The 25,162-nt window shown below is 38.1% G+C and overlaps 1 protein-coding gene across 17 annotated transcripts in view; it reads right to left on the bottom strand.

Moving 5' to 3' along the window:
* Positions 1-25,162, bottom strand: part of syne1 (spectrin repeat containing nuclear envelope protein 1) — a 371,674-nt gene that overhangs the window by 280,678 nt on the left and 65,834 nt on the right. For 13 of the 17 annotated variants that reach the window (XM_062977242.1, XM_062977181.1, XM_062977206.1 and 10 more), the window contains exons 3-10: positions 23,494-23,555; positions 14,123-14,218; positions 10,647-10,730; positions 8,176-8,196; positions 5,475-5,567; positions 3,919-4,097; positions 1,907-2,103; positions 1,557-1,666 (exon numbers count right to left, since the gene is read on the bottom strand). In XM_062977242.1, coding sequence (XP_062833312.1) covers positions 1,557-1,666; positions 1,907-2,103; positions 3,919-4,097; positions 5,475-5,567; positions 8,176-8,196; positions 10,647-10,730; positions 14,123-14,218; positions 23,494-23,555 — 842 coding nt within the window. The remainder of the gene's footprint in view (positions 1-1,556; positions 1,667-1,906; positions 2,104-3,918; positions 4,098-5,474; positions 5,568-8,175; positions 8,197-10,646; positions 10,731-14,122; positions 14,219-23,493; positions 23,556-25,162) is intronic. The other 4 variants (XM_062977196.1, XM_062977259.1, XM_062977211.1 and 1 more) reach the window with 1 other exon arrangement.

The raw sequence follows: 25,162 nt of genomic DNA, 5'->3' as shown, positions 1-25,162 counted from the left end.
CAGTGTTCTCAGTAAGCATAGTCTGGATGGTCAGTAAAGATTTCTCTCTTTTGTATAAGAAAAATGGTATGGTTTTCAAAGTTGAATGGCAGGACTAAATGAAATACCGGGGGAAAAATCAGACTTCATTACCATTTTTTTCTGGTATAGGTCCTGGACTCATCTGTTTCCCAGACACATAAAATTAAAATTAAAATGCAAAAGTGCATTTGGAGGTCATCATTCAGCCAATTATCACAACTGTTCTAGCACCAGCTCTAAACTTCTATCTGTTGTATAGTAATCGTCCCATTGCACCTGAAGCAATTTGCTACTACTCGGAAAATATACACTGACATTATGAATTACTTGTCTAGTTGAAACATTCATTTACTAAGACATACACAATAATGTTGTCTTTTCCTTTTGATATACATATCCTAAGTATGTGTAAGTATTTCCATATATACAGAAGCCCTAATGGAAACATTTTGCTTCCTTTTCCCATTTAATGTGGCACAGTTGGAAACTAGACAGGGCAGAAGGTGAAACTCCTTCGGCTCCAAAGCCTGAGTTATTGCTAAAAACTCCAGAGGAAATGTCTGTCCAGCCACTTTGTGAGAAGCTACACAGATTATCACAGGGATGGCATTTGTAGCCCATGCCAACGAACAATGATGTGACCAGGATTAAAAGCCAAATAAAAGACTCATTGCTGATCAAAACACTAATGTAAAGCTAGTGTGAGAATCAAAAAACACAAGGCTGAAACAGATTTTCTAGAGACACCAATCCAAGAGGGAAGATTATGTTATATCTTCGTGTTGCTACAACACATAACAATAATTTCTGCAGTCATTTTTGCTTAGGCCCTGTAAGTTAGTATGAAGTCCAACCAAAATAGATTAGATTTATGTATTGACTACATCTAACCGGAATTGGGCTGCATATATGTGAAGATGTGAAACTTTTCTAGGCTAATTTTCAATGACTTTCCTCAAATCCCACCTGTACTCCTCATAAACTTAACAATGTTTCTGGCACCCTCCACCCATTTTAATTACTCTCATTTTTAAATGCATGCAATGTTTTGGATACATCTTATCTATGGAAAAGGCTGTGCTAGCTTTACAACTGTGAAAATGTTCAAAATGAGGTCACATTCTCTAGCAACAGGTGTTAAGATGTATTAAAATATCCCTTTCATCAATATAAGAAGAAAAAAAACCTCTTTCCCTAGACAGGCAATTTGGGGTGATCAGACTTCGCAGAAAAAGAACTGGAAAACATGTATTGACCGTAAGTCAAAATGAAAAAAGCTCATGTTTTATAAAGCTATTCTTGTTCTTTTTTGATCTTACATCACAATTCAAGGTCACTTCAAGATCACCCTCCTTCCACTGCAAGCTTTGATCCAGAATTTTTTTAAATTGTACCTGGTCATCCTTTGCAAACAGAAAGTTAAAGTCTAATCATTCTGGCTGTTTTTTTAAAACCTGTTTGAAAACAAAGAGGAAGAATACATGTACAGTAAAAAAAAAAATCAATGTCTATGTAAAATATAATTAGGAACATACATCTGCCTCCTGTGCATCGTTTGGAGTGTTATGCAGATCCGGGTAGTGTTTCAGGAACTGTGCTACATAAGTCATCACTGATTTTTCATCTGGCTTATCGACATCCACATCTGAAAGAATGAGAAAGACAATGAATTAACACAACACTGAAATGTGCAAAGTATTATGACAAAATATAGTAAATTAATATGAAATGTAACTGTACAGTGTTGTTTCAAACACTGCCCTTCCTGCAAAAAATGTTCTCCAAAAGAAAGAGAAAAAAAGATGCAGAAATTCACACAGAAAGCATAGGCCACTACATGTTTAAGTTTATATTTTAAAACTGCTTACATAAAATGCCATACTACCTTCAGGGTCCAGAAGTCTTGGGATTCCTAATTCACACTCTGCAATTGTAAATGCTTCTTCCAAATTTTCCCTGTTGGATCTTGTTTTCACCCTCTCCAAATCCACCAGTTCTGGGTGGATAGCATGAATAACGGAATGAAAGGCCACACCACTCCTCCAACTTCGTCCAAAATCCTTGACTTCAATTCCGGCTTGCCTTAAGAACAAGAATTCATTTTGTAACAATCCATTCAGATACTGAACAATGAATCTTTAGTCTTGTATCATTAAGCTAGGTTAGAGTTACACTTTTACAAGGCTTCTAGGATATGTTAATTGGAGATAAATGAACAGTATTTTCTTATGTACTTTGTCCTCATCTGTGCCTTACATAGAGCAGAGGATGACATTTGCAAGGGTCATGAGACCAAAATGAAAAACACACTAAATGAGTAAAGCCAAGCAAAGTTATAAGATAAACTTTATTGCTGGGTTTCTTCAAGTCACTTCTGACTAATGGCAGGCCTAAAGCAAACCCATCGTGGTTTTATTTATTGGCAAGATTTGTTCAGAGGGGGTTTCCTATTATCTTCCCCTGAAGCCCAGGGAGTGTAATCTGCTTAAGATCACCCAGGGCGTCCAGAACTTTATGGGGATTTAAAGCTCAGTCTTCCGAAGTCCTAGGCCAATACTAAAACCAATCCACTGTTAGCTATTACAGTAGAGTCTCACTTATCCAAGCCTTGCTTATCCAAGCCTCTGGATAATCCAAGCCATTTGTGTAGTCTATGTTTTCAATATATTGTGATATTTTGGTGCTAAATTCGTAAATACAGTAATTATAACATAACATTACTGCGTATTGAACTACTTTTTCTGTCAAATTTGTTGTATAACATGAAGTTTTGGTGCTTAATTTGTAAAATCATAACCTAATTTGATGTTTAATAGGCTTTTCCTTAATCTCTCCTTATTATCCAAGTTATTCGCTTATCCAAGCTTCTGCCGGCCCGTTTAGCTTGGATAAGTGAGACTCTACTGTACATGGTTTAAACATGGTTTATAATTGCACAACTATTATTATTTACTAATCCAGTTCTTTGTCTGTCCTCTAGTCTTTCTTTCTTGTTATATTTATTTCTTTTTCAATGAATCCTGCCTTCTATTAAGGCTACTCTATATATTCATGAGTAAGATTAGAAATTTTAGTCAATGTGGGAATTGTACCTTAACTCTTATCAACAAAGGAAGTATCCTCTCTTCTGACTGGAATGGCAAAAGTCAAGAACTTAATATTTTATGGGAGAACCTAAAAGAAGCATTGTCTCCCTCTATTCTCTCCACTGTGCTTTCCCCCTTTTTTAGTGGCTGGGTGGGGAAATGATGGTGACTGCTAGGGATGGCTGCTTCCCTGAAGTGGCACTGGGCTTTCCCCTCTCTGTAGAATGGCCCTCAGTTTAACAACGGGTCATATACAAATCCTCAACTTACACATGAAGTTGACGTATTCACCAATATAGGGTAAACTGAATAAATACTTTAAAATTTCTGGTTAAATTCACAGGGCTACTTACCAGTAAAGAACTAATATGTGTTAACAGACATGTTATTATCAGCAACTTTCATTTTACATTTTACTTATATTTTTTGCACATTTTGCCTGTTAAATGTATCCTTTTTCTAAAAGCTTAAATAAAGTAATAGAATAATAAAACAATATAATTAATATGTCTACAGAACTGTTAAAAGCAGTAAACATTAAATTACACCTGTGGTGGGAATAACATTGTGGAGATTACCAAAATGCTATTTCAGTCAATGATTATATGGACAATTTGGATGAAGATTCAGATAAATAAGTTCTTATAGCACAACAGTCTATTAAAACTATGTTCATAGTCTCAATATGACAGGGAAACTGAACGTTCTTTGGACAATATGTTGCTTCTTGCTGCCATTATAAGATTAAAAAAAACAATTCCTTTTCCGTTTTTATGGATCAACTGCATTTTAAAATAAATGCCTTGCTTACTTTGCTGCGGTGTACTGGACCCATTTTAGCAAAGCCTTCTTTGCATTTCCTTGTACTTTGGTGACAACCTTCCGTTTGGATGGTGGGCTGGCAGTTTCTGAACTGACAACACTGTCCACAGATGAGGTGCTACTAGAAAGTGATTGCAGCTGCGGAAGGTTGCTTGTAAGTTCTTCAATCTATATAAGGAATAAAGACAGACAAGTATGATGAAAATGATCAATTGGACACTATTCTATCTATTTTAGTGGCTCATAACATAGCACTGGTCTGGAATTAGTCAGCTTTTATTATTAAGACAGGGGGCACTTGAAATTGTTAAGTCTAGTGACAAGATATCAATTTTTTACAATCTAAAATGATATGCCTTAAAGGATGATGGCCTTATTCACCCTTTTCAGTATTGGCCATACAAGTGCATTAGCCATGTTCTCCTTTTGTTTGTGTCAATTAGTATAATCACACAGCAGCCATCATAGTTAGGCTGCTTCACTCAATGAAATTTCAATTGTTATTTTTGACAACAAAATCCTGAACATAGGCTGTAAATGTGCCGATAAAACTGATGGCCAATACTGAAAACTGTGAATCCCAATTCCAAATAGAGTGTCCTTAATTCAATGTTGGGGTCATGAAAAAGTTGTCAACAGTTAAAGAACACTGAACCCAGTGGCAGTTCTAAATATTCATATGAATCTGTTAGGAACAATGTACAATGCTCACAGTGGACTGCAGAAAATGCTTCAACTGTATTTCATAAAAAGTAAAATCAGACTGCTTAGTAAGCAATGTAAATAAGTAAATGTCTGATTTTAGATTTATATACTGTACCTGGAGTTGCATAAAAATTTCTTGGGCCAAAAGGAGTCACGGGTGGAAAAAGTTTAAAAAGTCCTGATCTATAATGTGTTTGCGCTAGCAAGTACCAAGTAGTCAATAAACTACTTGGTACTCCAGATGGGCACTTGAAGTAGCGACTCTGCTTGCTTCCATCCCAATTACATTATACAATCCCTGTGTTGGGATTCATCATCCTGGACTACTCAAGTCTAAATGTAGTCAGTTAGATGATAGAGTTAGATTGAGGGAATCCTTTCCCCATTTCCAAAACATGCCTAGATAGGATTCACCATTTTTTATTTTTGTAAGCCAATAACTACATCAAATCCATCAAGTCTTTCAATACACACATCACTCCAGGAAGTAACTCAGATTATTTAAAAATGCACAACAAATGAAATAATATTCTCAAGCAGCTCACATAGGCCCCTTTCACACTGAATCTACATCCCAGGATCTAATCCCATATTATCTGTTTATCCCAGGCTATATGGTAGTGGGGACTCATATAATTCAGTTGAAAGCAGATAATCTGGGATCAGATCCTGGGATATAAAGCAGGGTGGAAGAGGCCTTAGTCTTCATAGCAAACTACAGTCACAGTAGAGAATTGTGGTAAGTTCTATTATCACAACTCTCATTTCAAATGAATTTTGGAAATTCTGATAAGACTACTGCATGTTTATTTTATTGGAAATGGGCTGAAAAAAACTTACTTGAAAATATAGAATTATAGTCCACACCAATCCAAGCACAATAGAAGGTCTACCATCGGCTATATCAGTTGAATTAATGTTGACTAGCTTGATCTGTTTATGGGGAAAAGGCATGTGATTTATCATGCGTACAATAAAAAGTCATAATAAAAGACTCTCTACAGAACTGAAGTTTTAAATTTTAATGGCAATTTCTTAATAGAGAACATACGTAAAATTGCTTTTAGATCCATATATTTAAATTATTAAAAATGCATGCATTTAAAATTCATATTTTATATTTAATATTCAGTATTTTTGCAATACAATAATATCAACATGGAAAAAGCAACCTATGAAAGGGAAAATATTCGACTGTGGAAACAATGCAAACAGACTTATACAAGTACACTGGACAGGTGGACATAACCCCCCCCTCCAAATTTGTTGACTAATGCATTGCTTCCCTTCCTAATAAAATAAGCAATGCTCTCTGAAACATACGTCAAAGATGGGATCTTTCCTATTTCAGTGCTTTCTTTTCTTACTTTTCAAAAATCAAACAGGACAATGCAAAGAAAAGCAAGGAAGTAAGCACTAAGTGTCGAACTAGTAGTTACATTGGGCTCTTCTATGATGCAGAAAATGTGCACAGAGCCACCGTTTAAGCCTCCAGTTTCCTGTGCATTTGCTGTCCTCACAAGGGGCCATAATCTTGCCTTATTGGTGAGGGAGTAGCAACATTTCCAACCATGCCAATTTGCAATTGGCACAGGGAGAGTCTAGCCGCTACCACCACCCCACCACCCATCCTCTGCCACCCCCTTTTTTAATAAAAAATAAAAATAGGCTTCTTATCAAGCCTGGGGATTCTCCTTGCTCCATGTTGCCTCTAAAGGATACATGGAGTTTTCAAGGGGGAACTCAACCCTCCCTTCTGGAAAGCTGTGTTGTGCCATTTTTGGGAAACACAGAGTAAGGAGAAGCCTCCAGGCTTTGTAAAGAGTCTTTTAAAAATACCTTTAAAGGTAAAAATGGCATTGAGGGATGGGAGGATGGCTCTTCCATCCTTCCTCTATGGACTGCTTGAGCCCATAAAAGTAGAACAACTGTGGGGTTTGCCCCTGGGATCGCAGGTACCAATCCTGAGGGCAGTTTCCACACGCCCCACACCTGTAAAGATTTGAATCTTTACAGGCGTTCTTTAATGTGCATTAACATGAAGCATCATTTAGACAGCTCATGATAATGAGCCCCCTGCACCACATTAAAAAGCAGTGTAGATGGGGTCTTTGGCTAAGGAATTCTGGGAGGTGTAGTCCAAAGATTGGCCTTTACAATCTCTTTTTATTTCCTAAACTAGCGGTGCCCAGCCACACGTTGCTGTGGCTTATGGGAATCATTTGTTGGCCGGGTAGAATACCAGTGAATAGCCTTGCAGCCTCAAAGCCTGGCTGTTTTCTTCTTTTGGGAATCCTTGTTTGGTGAGCTGTAATGCAACAGATTAGGTTTGCTACTTCAAAGCCTAGCTACTTGCTACCTAGGGGAATCTTTGGTTGGTCAGCTTCAATAGTACAGAGTAGTATCGCTGCTTCAAAGCCTGGCTGCCTTCTACCAAGGTTAATCCTTTGCTGGTCTGGTTGAATTGCACTGAATAGCTTTGCAGCTTCAATGCCTGGCTGTGTTATAGCTAGGGGAATTCTTGTTTGGCGAGCTGGAGTAGCACCCTCAATCAAAGAGGTGCTTTGAAGCCTGGCTACTTGCTTTGTAGGGGAATCCTTTTTTGGCCAGCTTGAATTGCACTGAATAGTCTTGCTGCTTGCAAGCCTGGCCACTTTCTATCTTGTGGAATCCTTGGTTGGCCAGGTTGAATGGCAATTAATATTCTTGGTGCAGCAAGTATGAATGCTGCAATTAGTCACCTTGATTAGCATTTAATGGCCTTGCAGCTTCAAAGCCTGGATACTTCCTGCCTGGGGGAATCCTTTGTTGGGAGGTGTTAGCTGGCCCTGATTGTTTCCTGTCTGGAATTTCCCTGTTTTCAGAGTGTTGTCCTTTATTTACTGTCCTGATTTTAGAGAATATATTGTTTTGTATTACTATACCACAGTAAATATTATATATTATATTTATAATCTTATATCATCTGTTTAGAACTGGATTATATGAGGGCCCTTCTACACAGCTGTATAAAATCCACACTGAACTGACTTATATGGCAGTGTGGACTCAAGATGATCCAGTTCAAAGCAGATACTGTTGATTATGTGCCTTGGCATTCTGGGTTATATAGCTGTGTGGGAGGGACTGTGTATGGAGTCTACGCTGCAATATAATCCAGTTCAAATCCAATAATCTGTATTTTATAGGTAGTGTGGAAGAAGCCTAAGTGAACCCTGCCTGTGCCCTGGGTGCCATTTTGCTCTTTCTCGTCTGCTGATTTGGCCTTTATTTTTCTAGGTTTTTTTGTTTGAAAGACATAGACTGGATGACTATGTCTTTTGTGGCCAAATTTGGTGTGATTTGGTTCAGTGGTTTTGCTGTTTACTCCATAGTGAAACAGCACATAACATATCTATCTATCTATCTATCTATATGTATGTATATTGCTCCCTATGGAACATATTCAATTTTAGTAGCATGGTTAATAGCACTATTTAATTCAAGTAAAATATGTTATATGATTGAATGTTTTTTTAAAAAACAACAACAATGTACCAACCGGTGATCCTCTGTACACGGACTAGCATGAAAAATAAATACATTTAACATGTTTTCCATGAATTATTAGCACAAAACATGAGAGGAATAAATAAACGTAAAAGAATATCAGATCTGTGGGTTGTTAAATATATACTTCTCACTATTTACATTTTTCTTAAGCTTCCTATAGAGACTGTATAAAATCATAGCATGTATGTAATGCAAAAAGAAAATAGGCATGATGAAAACATTGAAATTGATTGTCCATATAGAATTTAAATTGTTTCAGTTTTTATATTATTTTTAAGTTTCTGAAATCAGCGTGTTTAATACTTTGATTTTATATGGAAGGAAAAAAATTGTCCTTCACTGGCCTTGAGTCAACAGCTCATTAGGCCACAAATTCTGGCTTAATGAACTGTGAAATAAACAAACATACTTCTAGGGCTTGCAGATCACAACTTTCAGTGAGCAAATAACCACACTTTTGTATTATTTCCAAACTAAATGTATAAGTTTATATTTATAATCATAAGACTGAATTTCCAATGCCTGATTGCTAGAATTACACATGGAAGGGCAAAGAAACACCTCCAACAAGCATTAAAAGAATGCCAAAGTAACAGCAGATGAAAAAATACAAAAAGCATGAAGAACAGCACAAAGGAGCAGAAGGTATGAGGATTTCACAGAGCTATCTAAAAATACTAGAAACATACTTCTTACCTTGAATACATTTGAAGAACAAAAAGATGGCAAAGTTTTGTTCAGAATATAGGCATCTCATTCTTTGCACACATAATAGTTCTTATAAACAAGTAGCAAGGGCTGGGATGACGTGGGGCACACCTACACTGACAACAAGTTGATATGAAACTGGCAGGGAAGGAAGTACTTTCAGTTTGCAGATAATTTGATGGGAAATACTGGAACCAGATTGAGGATTGGATGGTGCTCATATGCACCACAGAAGCTGGCCTTGAACCAGTTCCAGGATCTACAGTATTTGTGGCTTGACAACCATGGAGAATGCTGGTTTATTCTCAGCTCCTCTCACCAAATTGTACATGTGTAGAGCACCTGTCCTTTAGTTGCTTTCACTGTGATTTATACTAAAAGATGCTGATGTGCATTAATGGCTCTATTTTGAAGTATTTCCCAACTTTGATTACCTTGATTTAAAACCCTTAAAGTATGCTGCAGTGTGCCATTTGCAGCATACACCGTATCAACACCACACTGTTAAGCTGCTTTCAAACTGCACTTAATGGTCATTGTAAATGTGCCTCAAGTTACCCAGTGTGATCTTTAGCATTAGAAAGATCCCTTGGTTGCAAGTTTGAAAACATTGACCTATATCCAGGTAGAGTACTTACGTATCCATGAATCAATTGAGACATAGCAAATTGGGATTTAAATTACATTGATTCAACTAACAATCAGATTTAGGCTACAAGACAATAAAGGCCAACACGCCAGTCCAACATCTGGAAACTGGTCTCAGAAACTGAGGAAGACACATAAAAGACATGCATTCCATGTAGGAGAAAATGTGTATGTAATACAATCTGAAACCATAGTTTCCACACTGTGGTTCTGAGCTGCATGTGATCTGCATAGGCTGCGTTAGCTGGCTCATCCACCATCACCCTTTTTCTTTTCATTTCAGCAAAAATGGTAAATAGCTTCTATTGTAATCTCCCCCTCCAAAAAAAATGAAATCTGCCTTTTAAGTAGGACCCTCTGGCACTGTCTAGCACACTTACACACAAAATATGGTATTTTTTCCCAATGAGAAATTGACTTCTGGTCACATTCTTAGGGAAGCACTATCATTTTGGAAGCCTCCTATAGCTCCAAGAGGGGCCCAAGGATAAAAACAATCGCATATCCTAGACCTGATGTTGTTCCTTCCTGGAACAGATAAAGACTAATGACCAATATAGTGGGGAAATCATATTGTTGGAAGACATCCTCTGAATGAGCATTTCTAGCTCAGGATGTGATATAGATACTGTAACATTTTGCCCTGAATATATTTTTTAGCAAATATGTTTACATATAAAGTTAGCTAAATAAATGACATGACACAACAATTGGTATTTTACAGTCATGTATACAAACAAATGTATTGTTTTTATACGAGGAATGATGTCATGTTGCTTGTGAATGTATCGTGAACATACATGAGATACTCTGGAGAAAGGGACATCTCAGGATGCTTCCAGTCACATAATAATTGTTCACATGCAGTATAGGAATTATTTTACACATATGCCATGGTATGTGTTTTATGTTGCACACATGGCAGCTCTCTGTCTGCTATTTCAAAATTACTGTTCTTGTCTCCTTTCCATAACAACTTTATTCCTCTTATTCCCCAAATTAAAATGGAAGTTATTTCCAGAGAGCAAATGCTGTTTTTATTGGAGGGGGGGAGTGTTTATGAGGAAGTGATGTGTTTTTGGAATGTCGCATAACTGAACTTACCCGACGTCCTTCCAAGAACTTAAGGGCTGTGCCAATATTGGCTACTCCGTGTATTCTCTTCAGTTTTCGTCCCTGTTCACAAGGCTTTAAAAAGTAAAAATCACAGTAAAGAAAAAGGAAACCAAAGTAGCCATTCAGCCAACCTACATCAAAACTGAAATGATAAACAAACTTAAAATGACCCCCTTAACAATTAAATATACTAACAATAATTTATTTATTTATTTACAGTATTGATATTCCGCCCTTCTCACCCAAAGGGGACTCAGGGCAGATCACAATGTACAGTACATATACATGGCAAACATTCAATGCCATTGGACATAGAGACAGAGACAGAGACAAAGACACAGAGGCAATTTAACATTTTCCAGCTTTCAGGCTTCATGAGGTTATGCTCGATTCCGGCCACAGGGGGAACTGCTGCTTCACCATCCACTGTGCCACCGAGTCCTTGATGGATTGCTTCCTCATTCCTTTCTGCACGCTGCTGGATGATTTTTATGGTGTTGTAAATTAGTTAAATTAGCCTCCCTGCATAAGCGGTACCTAAATTTTCCTACTTGATAGATGCAACTATCTTTCGGGTTACTTAGGTCAACAACGAGCTGGGCTATTTTTAATGGTCGGGCTCTCAATCCAATGTGGGCTGACTTCGAACTCATTACCCCTTGGTCAGTAGTGATTTATTGCATCTGGCTACTAACCAGCTTCACCACAGCCCGGCCCTTAGTTTTTCCCCATGCCCCTGTAGTTTTTCCCCATGACCTAATACTAGCCATCTTCTTCCAGTAATGAATGCATTGATTATAATCCAATTACCTATATATTCTCAGAACATCAAATAAGGGAGAACACAGATGCTTTTATAGTGGTTTGTTCTAAATTCCTGTTAATGTCAGAGCATCTTTGTAGTAGAGATGGCAAGGATATTCATAAATAATTGAATCCCAGGTAAAGGGGGTGATGATGCAATGAACAGAGGATGGATAAAAATATCTTGAAATTGGGACATATTTTGCATAAAAAGTGTATGTGGGTTTTTTTTCTTTTGTAGAAAATAATGTTTTCAGCAGCAAAATACATCAGTCAAATTCCCACAAAATAAACATCAAACTTTGAATATTTATGGAAAACAGCTTAGAATGTATTTGAAAACTTAAAATAAATTATTCATTCCTGTACATGAGAATGAAATTTATGAAGACTGGCATCCTCACATTGCAAGTGAAACCTTCAAGAAGACTAGAACTACCATGGTTCTAAAGATCATACAATATTATACTCTTTCATTTGATTCTATAGTTATGCAGGAAAATAGCTGCCTTTGTTGTTCAGTGCATGAGAAGTCACTATAAAACACTATGTCTAAGATTCTACCACAAGAGGGAGTGCTTTCTGATAAAACTAGCAAGCTGTGCTCAAAAGTATAATTTGACCAAGCAGAAGAAAAAGATCTCAGAGAATCATACCATTGGAAAGAAGTAGCATTCAGACACTCAGAACATCCTGGACCACTTCACAATGAAATTAGTAATTACTACCAGGAGTAAAATAGTTTCACATGTTTTCTGGAGAATGCACAGTTGAAGGATAAAAAAAAAACTGCTTCACTGAAGGTTGTTCATTGAAGAAATGCTGGCTCATATCTAGAATGTCCCAGATGTTAAGAGTATGAGCCTGAATCTTCTGAGTGTAAATGTAAAAGCCTAACTCAAGGAACATCTTAGAAATCAAATATCATAAACCCAGACACACTTGATTCCATATCTGTATTCTAACACAAGTTGCTGTTGCATGCTTTCAACTAATTTCCAACATATGGCATTCCTAATGTAAACCTATCATGGGGTTTCCTTGGAAATGTATGTTCTGAAAAGTGTGCCTTGCTCCAGGTCACTTAGTGGATTTCCATTCCCAAGCAGGAATTTGAACTCTATTGTAGTCCAATGTTCCAACCATTACAATATGAAGGTTCTCCACACACATATGGAAAATCTTAATGGTTCTTTATTTTAAATGAAAGTGCTCCCAGTGATTTGCTAATGCAGATCATCACTCACACAGTTTAGATATGGGCATAGGATAACTGTTTGTTAACACTACACTGATCAGGGTAGCGGCTGGTCAGTTAATCTGATCACTAGAATAGATTTGTAGTTTCTGAGAAATGACATTTTCCACTCAATTAACCTTTTTCTCACACAGCTTTCTTTGTTCTTCTCAATTCCCCCAAGGTAAGGCAGCTACAATATCAATATGGTGAATTGACTCACTGATTTAATCTGGATATTGCTCTTATCTTAAGATATTGAATCATATTTGCAAAATGGGATTGCCACTATAAAACCCCAAAGAAGATACACTTGAATGTAACCAACAATTGCCACCTCCCATGTGGACCATTGACTGGATTTTGTTTCCAAATTTACATTCTGCAACACAAATTTCTAATGGTTTCCATTCAACAGCAAACATTTCCATGACCGCTTCAACAGTATTGCTAGGGTCACAGGAATTCAAAGATGTCATAATTTAACAAAAATATGAAGTTGCTGCCTGAAAAGACATCACCAATTACATAACTGGAAAGTGAAGCTCTGTGTGTAGAGTTACTGCATAACATTGTGAAAAGTTAAGTCATGTCAAACTGTCTCCTTTTATCTTTCATTCATTTTACTCCACCAGCATCCATCTTATCCTGTATCTTGAAATTTATATCTCATGGTATTAAAATGGTATGAAAAACAGATGTCACGATTAGCATAATATATAATTTGGAATGCATAGACTGAAAGAAGCAAAATATGAGTAATCTCAGAAAGGCATATTTAATAATGCAAATTAATAATTTTAAAGTAATTAATATTTAAACTCATGTATAAGTCAACTTCATGAATAAATCAAGAGCAGGTTTGGAGGCCAAAATTATAGATTCTGGTAATGATCTATGGATAAGTCATTCACTTGAGAAAGAAAAAGCAAGAATGCTGCCAGCTGCCTCTCGCCACTGTTGCCATTTCCCTGCCCAGATATGCAAATAGGTCAAAACAGCAGAGAGGATTGAGGGGGTTGGTGCATCCTTTAGATCAGTGGTTCCCAACCTTTGGTCCTCCGGATGTTTTGGACTTCAACTCCCAAAAATTTCAGCCATCTTACCAGTTGTTAGGAATTGTGGGAGCTGAAGTCCAAAACACCAGGAGGACCAATGGTTGGGAACCTCTGTTTTAGATTATCCAGGGATGGGTTAAGCTTTCCACTATTGCCACTCCACTCAGAGAATGAGATGGTTCCTTTTTGGATAAGTGTTAGCATATAGTGTTAGCATACAGTAGTTACATTGATCAATAGATAAGTAAAGACAGTTTTTTGTTGATTTCTTTTACCAAAATTTCTAGACAATATATGTGAGTATATAATGTATGTAATTTTAATCGTGCAAATTAATAAGAAACCTTTTATAGGAAAATACTTGCCAGTTTTTGTCCTGAGAGCACCTCTAAAAGAGCAATCAATATTACTCCATCTTTGATGTCTTCAAACAGATCATTGACCACCATAGGTGGTTTGCGCTGCAGGTGGATGGAAAAGAACAGAAAGAATGTTGATGTTAAGACTATGCATGATTTTCACACCATTGGTTTATATCTATTATTATTAGATTTGTCCTTCACGGTTCTGTAGCATGTTACAGTGCATATCTGAGTGGCAGTTTAAGAAATAAAAACATAAATGCATTGGTAGACACTGTGGTAAAGGCAGATAAGACTATATAGATATTTCTCTGATACGATGCACAAGCAAGCAGAATACACAGGTTCCCAGGATCCAATCTGATGCTAAATGGAACCATGTGATCAACTAGCTAAGTTCAAAACATTGGGACAAGTGATGATTACATACTAAGGATGAAGAAACAGAGTGCTTCTGAGCACATGAATGGCCGAAGAATTTGTGAGCAGTATCTGAATCAGCATCATAATACTATCTCTTCCTCTCTTTCCATGTTTTACTCCAGGAACAGGAACACAACATTGCAGGCAGGGAAATGTTTCAGTGTTATTGTGAAATGATCAGAGTCAAATCACCAGTGTCCAAATCCAATTTCTAATCCCAGCTAAATTAGTGCTTTCATTGGGTCCATGGCAAGAGGTTGGTCCTTGGTATGTTTTCCAACTTGATGACTCTAGTTCCACTGAATCAACTGCTGAATAATACATCAACACTTACATAAATGGTTCAATGGTTTTATTCCCATTGTGACCTGTTTTTGATTTTAGACCCAAGTTATCAAATTATTCTTTATTTGATGAGTTGATTAACACATAGAGATCTAAATACTTATTCCAGCATATGTTTTTGTTTGATTAATATTAATAAAATAATTATCCTTATTCATGCTTTCTGCACTTTCCACTGTTCACAATCCTGAATTTACTAGTGTATATGTATGCATACTTGCATACTTTATGTATCTAGGTAAAGGTAGGTAAAAGTTTTCTCCGACCTTAAGTCTAGTCATGTCCGACTCTGTGGGTTGGTGCTCATCTCCATTTCTAAGCCAAAGAACCGGCATTGATCATAGACACCTCCAAGGTCATGTGGCCAGCATGACTACATGGAGTGCCACTACCTTCCTGCCAGAGCGGCACTCCTGATCTACTCACATTTATATTTTTTCGAACTGCTAGGTTGGCAGAAGCTGAGGCTAATAGTGGGAGCTCACCCCGCTCCTTGGATTTGAACTGCCGATCTTTCAGTCAGCAAGTTCAGCAGCTCAGCGGTTTATCCCGCTGCACTACTAGGGGCTCCTTTTATGTATCTTCTGATGTCCAAAAAAGTGATTCCATAACAAACATATTAGTCTTTAACCTGATGCAACACTTTATTACCTGCTATTTTTACTACAACAGGTCATCACAGCCACTCCTGTGCACATTGTACTTAATATCATATGTACTAGGCTAGGCCATAATAATAATAATTATAATAATAATAATAATACTTTATTCTTGTTTCCGCCACCATCTCCCCGAAGGGACTCGGGGCGGCTAACACAGGGCCAAGCCCACAAGACATAGTGTAAACAAATTAAAATATAAAACAAGATAGTAAAAACAAGTAACAAGCAATATAAAACACAAACGAATTCAGGCACAATTTTAATAAATACATAAAACTAGATAAAAGTTTTAAAACAATATCAGCTTCAAACACCAAAGGTCAAGGAAGCTGTAAAGTAAAGTGCACAATAACAAGGTATCCCCTAAAGTGCCTGGCTGTGGGATCCAAGGTTTCCTGAAATGATATTAGGGGTAGGATGGGGTGGGGTCAGAGATAGAATGCAGAAGAGCAGCATGGTTGTCAAGGGGTTTGTAGTATCTTATCTAGTCAAAAGTGTGCTGAAAGAACCATGACCAGCCTAATCTCCCTAGGGAAGGCATTCCAGAGCCGAGGGGCCACCGCTGAGAAGGCTCTCTCCCTCGTCCCCACCAACTGAACCTGTGATGTTGGAGGGAGCCAGAGGAGAGCCTCCCCTGAAGATCGGAGAGATCGTGCAGGCTCATAGAGGAAAAGGCGGTCACGAAGGTAGGCGGGTCCTGAACTGTGTAGGGCTATATAGGTGATTACCTGCACCTTGAATTGGACTGGAAAGTGACCGGCAGCCAATGGAGCTCCTTAAATAGGGGGGGTTGACCATGTCCTGTAAGTTGCTCTGGTTAGTAATCTAGCTGCCGATCGTTGGACTAGTTGTAATTTCTGGGCCATCTTCAAGGGCAGCCCCATGTAGAGTGTATTACAATAATCCATTTTGGAGGAAACTAAGGCGTGGACCACCATGGCCAAGTCAGACTTCACAAGGTACGATTGCAGTTGGCGCACAAGTTTTAATTGTGCAAAGGCCCTCCCGGCCACCGCTGACACTTGAGCATCAAGTATCAGTGATGAATCCAGGAGGACCACCAAACAGCGGACCTGCGCCTTCAGGGGGAGTGCAACCCCGTCAAGCACAGGTTGTCACCCAATGCCCCGATTGGTTGAACGAATGACCTGAAGGACCTCTGTCTTGTCAGGATTAAATTTCAGCTTGTTCGCCCTCATCCAGCCCAGCACAGCAGCCAGGGACTGGTCCAGAATCCGAGGGGCTTCCTTGGAATTCGGTGGAAAGGAGTAGTAGAGTTGAGTGTCATCTGCGTAGAGATGGCACCAAACTCCAAAATTCCGGATGACCTCTCCGGAATGGGGGACAGAATAGAGCCTTCCGGGACCCCACACATCAATGGCCAGGCGTCCGAGCAGGTGTCCCCCAGCTTCACCAACTGGGAGTGGCCCTCCAGAAAGGACTGGAGCCACCGCAAAGCAGTACCCCCAAGGCCCATCCCAAAGAGCCATCCCAGAAGGATACCATGGTCGATTATATCGAAAGCCGCTGAGATGTCCAAGAGAACCAGCAGGGTCACACTCCCTCTGTCCAGTTCCCTGTTGGAGGTCTTTGCGGAGGCCATAGACTTGTATCACCTTGCAATAAAATAAGAAATTGACGTATGTCCTTTAGTAGTAGATGATGATGCTAATTAGTTCATTTTCACCACTATCTTATGTGCTAGTTCTCTCACACTTTCAAATAGGGAAAATATTGTACAAATGTTTGGCTCAGGTTTAGTAATTAAACCAGTTCGTATGGGTTTTTGTATGCTCTTCAGTTGTCCAGTGCATAACAGAAAAAGAGTGCTATAAATAAATATGTATTTTACTATCTACATGTCTGTGTGGCCGGAAAAGTACTGTTTCCCCTATAGATTAAAATAGTAGACTTGCGGTCACATAAAGGCAGTTTCCTTCAGGATTCTAAGAGGATGAAACAGGGCAGAAGAAATGTATTGCTCCTATTCCATAATAGCTGCAGAAATCTGAAAAAAACTTATTCCCTTGGGGATAAATGTAATCTAACTGAAATTACATTATTTTCTAATACCTGAGTGTTCTATTCCACACTGTTCTAGCAATATAAGAACACAAAAGTCAGCGAATGGGCTGATGATGTGCTTATTCAGCACATTAATGTTACACCTTTCCAAGAAAAAAACCCCCAATATAGAAAATAAGTATGGTATATTGTCGACTCTTCCACAAAGGATTAACATCACTGCAATGATGTAGAAAGGAGAAACAGGCAAGGAGAAGCCACACAGGTCCTAAAATGTAACAACTATGCCCAATTCAGTTTTGTTTATGTGAAATAAGACAAAACAAACATGGCAGAAGAAAATGAGTACACTAAAACATTTGTGTGTCTTATCTAATTATAATAAATGTGACAGTAAAAAAAAATCAAATATCCAATGCCTTGTTTTTACTGGACAAACTATTCAATACGGTCTAATAACATAACTCATCTTTTGCATAAACTTTTCATTTGAATACAATAATGCTAAGAAATAACAGGCAAATTGAATTAGCAATGATGGTTCACATTACTCACAGTATAAAAGCAAACATGAACTCAGCATTTTTACATTTATATGAATGAGTACCCAGCTATCTTCTACACTACTAATAGCAACTAATTTAATATTGTGTTTTTTTCCCATTAACTTGAGTGTTATGGAACCGAATGGACAAGGACAAATAGAAAATGAAATGGTGGTGCATCACAAAAACAATACAATAGTGGAATAGTTAAGGCTAAAAATAACAATTCTGGCACATTTGATCAATTAATTCAATGACTATGACTATAGTTTTACATTTTCCAGAGAGACAAAGAAATGTGTCAGCTGTGTCTAAAGCAACGTATGTATAAAAGAATTAAAAATAAAAATAAAGTGAATTAAATAATAGGCAAGTATGCAAGAGCATCCCAATATCTTGAGAGAAAATATTCAAACATAATAAAAAAAAGTTTGAAAATATGTTTTTCAGGTGTCTAGCAAAGTAATGAGGAGAATCCTGGATTAATGAGAACCTTTGCAAATCAGGATTATGATGTGCAAATTCCACATGTGAAGTTGTTTTGTGCTGGAAACAGGGTTTGGCACTTGTTTTACACAAATTTAATGTTTGACAATTGTGCATGGCAACATTTGCATGGCCTTTTCTGTGCAGTAATGCAATTTCCTGTGCAAACGGCCCTATGACCCTAACTACAAAATATTGTCTGAAAAATATGCTGGTTCCTGCAGGAAAGCATATGCAAAATTTAGACAAAGTTCAAACCTAAGCAAGTGAGATTAAGTCAACAAAACTAATATCTCAAACCAGAAACATGTTCCTCTCACTCTGTCACTGAAAGAATTCTCCAAATTCCATTATTACCTTATTTGTCTCCTAGATGGAATAAAGTCATGAAATGACTGAATAAAGTATGTTGGGAATGGTAGGTGTGTGGACAATATGCCTTGATCTCTCTTGTGTGCTCAGAATGGCACAGTATAGAGATCACTGTGTCCCATACACTATAGGATGTTCTGCTCTTTTCCTTTGTTGTTGTTCATTCATTCAGTCATCTCCGACTCTTCATGACCTCATGAACCAGTCCATGCCAGAGCTCCCTGTCGGCCGTTGCCGCCCCCAGTTCCTTCAAGGTCAAGCCAGTCACTTCAAGGATACCATCAATCCATCTTACCCTTGGTCGGCCTCTCTTCCTTTTTCCTTCAATTTTTCCCAGCATCATGATCTTTTACAAGCTTTCCTGTCTTCTCATGTGACCAAAATACTCTTTTCCTTAATACCAACATATATTACATGAATTGGTTTTTTTCTCTCCCTCTCTCTACAGCATGTGTAAAGACTCACCTGGAGAACTAGCCCTAGGGGAGTAGGAAGGTTTCAATTGTTTGTTTTCTGCAATCGAAATCTAAAATGGCTTCTCTCATCCACATCTGTCATCTATAGTGCTAAGAAGTAGGTTGATTTATATTATATTGTCAAAAAGGGATTCGATTGTAATCTAAGACTGTCTGCTTTAATTCCATCAAAACTGGCAGAATTTACTTTGAATAAAGGGTTGAGTTGTAAGAGCTATCCCAAGATGACTATGACTCAGATCTACGTATTGTAAATAGCTTGACTCCATGGCTTGATGTCCCAGAAATAAACATGTATGTTTTCTAAAATAAGAAATGATCTGCCTCCAGCTAGCTTTGAAGTCCTGGTATTTTTCTGCTGTGCGGAAATTACTGACCACCTCATATGAACATTAATTATAAGGAAAAGATTTAGAAATTAGAGAAAAGATCTAGACAAAATGTATCAAGTACAATTCCAACAAAATAAATTTCCAAATGCTGATATATTAAACCATACGGCAGCCATACTTTGACTAAAATAGGTGATGCAATCTATTTCTAGTCTCTAGAATTTTCAAATGTATTAATTTGCAATTCCTCAATCTGCAAGAAAAATCACATTAATTCAGTTAAATATTTAATAACATTGTCTGAAAAAGAAATCTAATAGAAATGTATCTCAAATTGTCATTAGTTGTTTTAGATGGGGCCTCTGTTGGAACATTTTGGAAATATTGCAGCTAACTTATAGCTCTGATCTGCTCATTAAAAAACATGAAGACTATTCAAAAACATCCCTGTTACTTAAATATTGATGAAAGTGCATTTGCAGATAAAGCAGTTAAAGTTGCGTGTTTTGTTTTAAAATAAAAATGCACTCATGGCATCTATACAGGAGATCACAACAAATCTTTCCACAATCATAGCGGATATGGTTCAGATGTTTGATTTTAGCAAGTATGATATTTAAGAGGTATGTGGATGTAAAATATTATGAGAAGCAATCACCATAGTTAATTTGATGAGCACAGTGGGAGGCATATGAATTATTTGAAAGCCCTTTTAAAGGTCAACAAGTTGGCTTTCTCTACGCATTTCACATTCACTTAAATGTGTGAATTTCAAACTGTTTACTAATTAAACATGTCAGTTGTGATAACTTTGGTAGTAGCACTTGTGCTGAACTGATAAAGAATTAGAGACCAACCATAGAGACAATAGGTTTCCTTATGACACCTAGTAAATAAAAAGCAGAAATAACTAACCAAACTGAGTTCTCCAAACTTGGGGGACAAAAATTACACTTGGTATATTAATAATAATAATAATTCATTTCTATTCTGCTTTTCTCCCGTGGGTGAGATTCAAAGCAGCGTACAACATATAAAATTCATACAATAAATTGAACAGCAATACATAATCAATTAAAACATCATATCCCGATTAAAACCCAATTAAGGTATAAAATAAAACAATGTTAAAACTTACAAGCACCATATTAAAGATATCCATAACCTCTGGCCACTGAAGTTATTTGTCAAGTATTATTTAAAAAATTATCAGATTGGCAGTGCCTATTTTCATTCATCTGGGAAGGCCTGGCTCCACAGGCAGGTTTTAATTTGTGAACGAAAGGCCTCATTAGGGAGGGAGTTCCAGAGCTGCAGGTCACCACCAAAAAGGCCCTCTTGTTCCCACCAACCACGCCTGCGATGGTGGTGGGACCGAAAGAAGGGCTTCTCCTGCGGATCTCAGGGCTCGAGTGGGTTGGTAGAAGGAGATACAGTCCTTCAAGTAGGCTGGGCCTGAACCATATAGGGCTTTGTAGGCTAAAATCACAGGTGCGGCTGGCAGGGATGAGAGACAGGGCCTTCTCAGTGGTGGCTCTTTGGCTGTGGAACTCCCTCCCTAGTGACATCCGGTAGGCTCCATCCCTTTTGAGTTTTAGAAAGAAAGTGAAGACCTGGCTATGTGAGAAAGCGTTCAAAGAATAAGTTTAGTTGGCTTCGACTCAGTCTGGACTAAGGTTTATGTACAATGTTTTGTGGATGAATGGCTCAAGTATTTTGTATTATTTTAAATCTGTATTTAATTGCTTATGTTTTATTCTTTTGTACTGTTGTGTACTGGCATTGAATTCTGCCAGTTTTGTAAGCCACCCTGAGTCCCTTTGGGTGAGAAGAGCGGGATAGAAATAATGGAAATAAATAAATAAATAAATAAATAAAGCCAGCACCTTGAATTGCACCCAGAAACAAACCAGAAGCCAGTGTAGCTGCTTCAGGAGCAGAGTAGTTCTTTCTCTACATCCCGCTCCCGTGAGCAGTCTAGTAGCTGACCTTTGAACCAGCTGAAGTTTATGAATGCTCTTCTGGGGCAGCCCCACATAGAACGCGTTACAGAAATCTAGCCTAGATGTGACTAAGGCATGTACTACCATGACCAGATCGGGCTTCTCAAGGTAGGGGCACAGCTGGTGCATGAGTTTTAACTGTGCAAAGGCCCTCCCAGCCACTGCCGACACGTGGGTCAGCGCTGAGTCCAGGAGGACCCCCAGACTACGAACCTATGCCTTCAGGGGGAGTGTGACCCCATCCAGCACAGGTTGCAACCCAATACCCTGATCAGCCCTACTGCTAACCAGGAGTACTTCCATCTTGTCTGGATTCAATTTCAACCTGTTCAACCTCATCCAGTCCATCACAGCTGACAGGCACCGGTTCAAGTTCAGGATGGCATCCTTGGCATCAGGTGGAAAAGAGTAGTAGAGTTGGGTGTACAGATGGCACTAAACTCCAAAACTCTGCATGATCTCTCCCAGCAGTTTCATGTAGATGTTAAATAACATGGGGAACAGAATTGAACCCTGCGGGACCCCACAGGACAAAGGCCATGGGGTCAAGCAGGAGTCCCCCAGCACCACCTTCTGGATCCTACCCTCTAGGAAGGACTGGAACCATTGCAAAACAGTGCCTCCAAGTCCCATTTCGGCGAGGCGGTCCAGAAGGATTCAATGGTCCATGATATCGAATGCCGCTGAGAGATCTAAGAGAACCAGAAGGGACACACTCCCCCTATCTAGCTCTCTATGTAGGTCATCTAATGCTGTCTCAGTCCCATAGCCAGGCCTGAAACCACACTGGATCAAGATAATCCATGTCATCCAGGAATCCCTGGAGTTGTGAGGCCACCACACATTCCAGAACCTTACCCAGAAAGGGAAGATTTGACACTGGCCTGAAGTTGTTCATGTCTGAGTGGTCAAGTGATGGCCTTGGGCGTAATTCCAACTAGCCTGAACGAGGCCATAATAAGGCCCATTTTAAAAAAGAAATCACTTGACCAAACAATTTTAAGACTGACTTTTTAAAGTTGTTAGTACAAAATACAGAAGGTATTTTATTTTTAGGAAATGTAAATAGAAGCCCTTAGAAATGCAAGTACAGTAGAGTCTCACTTATCCAAGCTAAACGGGCCGGCAGAAGCTTGGATAAGCGAATAACTTGGATAATAAGGAGAGATTAAGGAAAAGCCTATTAAACATCAAATTAGGTTATGATTTTACAAATTAAGCACCAAAACTTCATGTTATACAACAAATTTGACAGAAAAAGTAGTTCAATACGCAGTAATGTTATGTTGTAATTACTGTATTTACGAATTTAGCACCAAAATATCACAATGTATTGAAAACATTGACTACAAAAATGGCTTGGATTATCCAGAGGCTTGGATAAGCGAGGCTTGGATTAGTGAGACTCTACTGTACATCTAATTCCAACTTTTCCCTTTTAATATTCCTGTCCAGCCTGACACAGGAAACACAAGTTCTAACTGATAAGAACTTACAGCTTCTATGCCATACACATGTTCATCATGGAGGACAATTTGGCCATTATAATCACTGCAGCTATGGAAAATATTACAAAATAATGAACATGTTGAACTTTTTGTAATGAAGAAATAAGCTGCCTCTCAGTATGAGCAGTAAAACAGTAACGGCTGTTTCAAAATTAGATTCAAATATGGAAGGAAAAAAAGATTAGACTATGCATTACCTTAGCCAGGTGAGTGTTGATCCATTTTGTAAAAGTCCTCTTTTGCACTGATTCTTGTTCATCTAGCCAAAAAAGAAAAAGGAAAGAAGAAACAACTGTTTGAGAACAGTACTAAAAAAACTTTTCTGGTACTATGCCCATCTTTGGACCCTAGGGCTGGAACGGCCCACTAATTTTCTTCTCAAATCAATCAGCAAAATGAGCAATTATACTATGTAACAAAATCTTCCTGGTTTGAAACTGTTATTTACTGTTTAATTGGGTGGTACTTACTTTGAAAGTAGTTGCTATGGGCCTCTATGAGTTATTAATTGAAAAAAATATAGCAAAATTTGCTGCAGGTTGTCCTTCAAAAAAATTGCAATTTAATAGACTTTTTCCATATTTATTAGGCATGACATTTACATCCCAGAGACAAAAATTGTTTCCATACTGTTATAAGTGAGAGAAAGTCTTTAATAACCATGTAGTGGTTTTTTATGAGTATTCACAGTTTGGAACCTTTTCTGCAAAAATATGAACACTGTACAAAAAATGTACAAAAAACATTTTCTTCAAAAAAATTATGTGCACAAATATTATTTCTGGAAAAATACTGTTTTTCTATGCAAAATAATCATGCATGAATTGTGTGCAAAGATATCTTGGCTATCACATCATCAAAGGAGCTCAGTCAGGGCAAGAGCCCATGCAAATCAACTACTTTAATTCACAAATCACAGCCAACCAGGATCTTTAGACCCACTCCTTAAAGTATATAAGGTGAAGGTTACCCACAATCTCTTATATGGAGCCAAAGTTTGGGGTCTAAACCAGGTACCATTATTAGAGCAATCACAATCACAGCACCGGCGAAGTTTTCTAGGAGTGGACAAAATGACCCCAGCTACCACAGTAAAAGCAGAACTGGGAGTATATACAGTGGATGGCTTATCCAAAATCAGGGCTTACAACTACTGGGTAAAACTGATTACCATGGCAAATGATAGGCTACTAAAACTGTGCCTGTTAGAGCAGATAGAAAATCAACATGAAACCTCTTGGCTAGTTCATCTGACAAAATACATTAGGAGTTGTGGACTTCCGATTCGGTACCCAAATCTCTTAGAAGAACTAGACCCAAAAATAGTTGCTCAACGAGTACTGGATATAGAAGGTTAAAAAGACATTGCTATCCTCAGTAAAACGGGCTCATTGAAATGGCTAAGTTGCTTTAAACATACTTTTCACACAGCCCAATATCTAAAGACAGAAATGCTTAAACACCTCAGGAGGGTATTTACCAGAGCTCGATTTGAGCAGCTGGGTACAATGGTGAAATATGGAAGGTTTAATCAAGTCCTATACAACGAACGATTTTGTATTTGTGGATCATCAGAGGTGGAGGATATCGCACATGTACGGTTCAGCTGTGAATTGTATAAGAAAGAGAGAGACCAATACCTTGGGCCATACATTACTCACAAAACATACTGGGACCCACATATTAAAACTACATCTTTGTTGGCTGGCCAGAATCCTAAAATAACACACAAAACAGCCCTTTTCCTATTCAAAACAACACAGCTGAGAACTGCTTATTTGGAATCAATTGGGGTAAACTGTAAAGGTGATGCAGATATTTGACCTGGATGGGATCTAGCTAACATCCTGTTTATTTTAACTTCTT

Source organism: Anolis carolinensis, chromosome 1 (assembly GCF_035594765.1).
Source record: "Anolis carolinensis isolate JA03-04 chromosome 1, rAnoCar3.1.pri, whole genome shotgun sequence".
NCBI classification, from domain to species: Eukaryota; Metazoa; Chordata; class Lepidosauria; order Squamata; family Dactyloidae; genus Anolis; species Anolis carolinensis.
The sequence above is the reverse complement of the archived record's forward strand: the minus strand, read 5'-3'. Positions and strand labels throughout refer to the sequence as shown.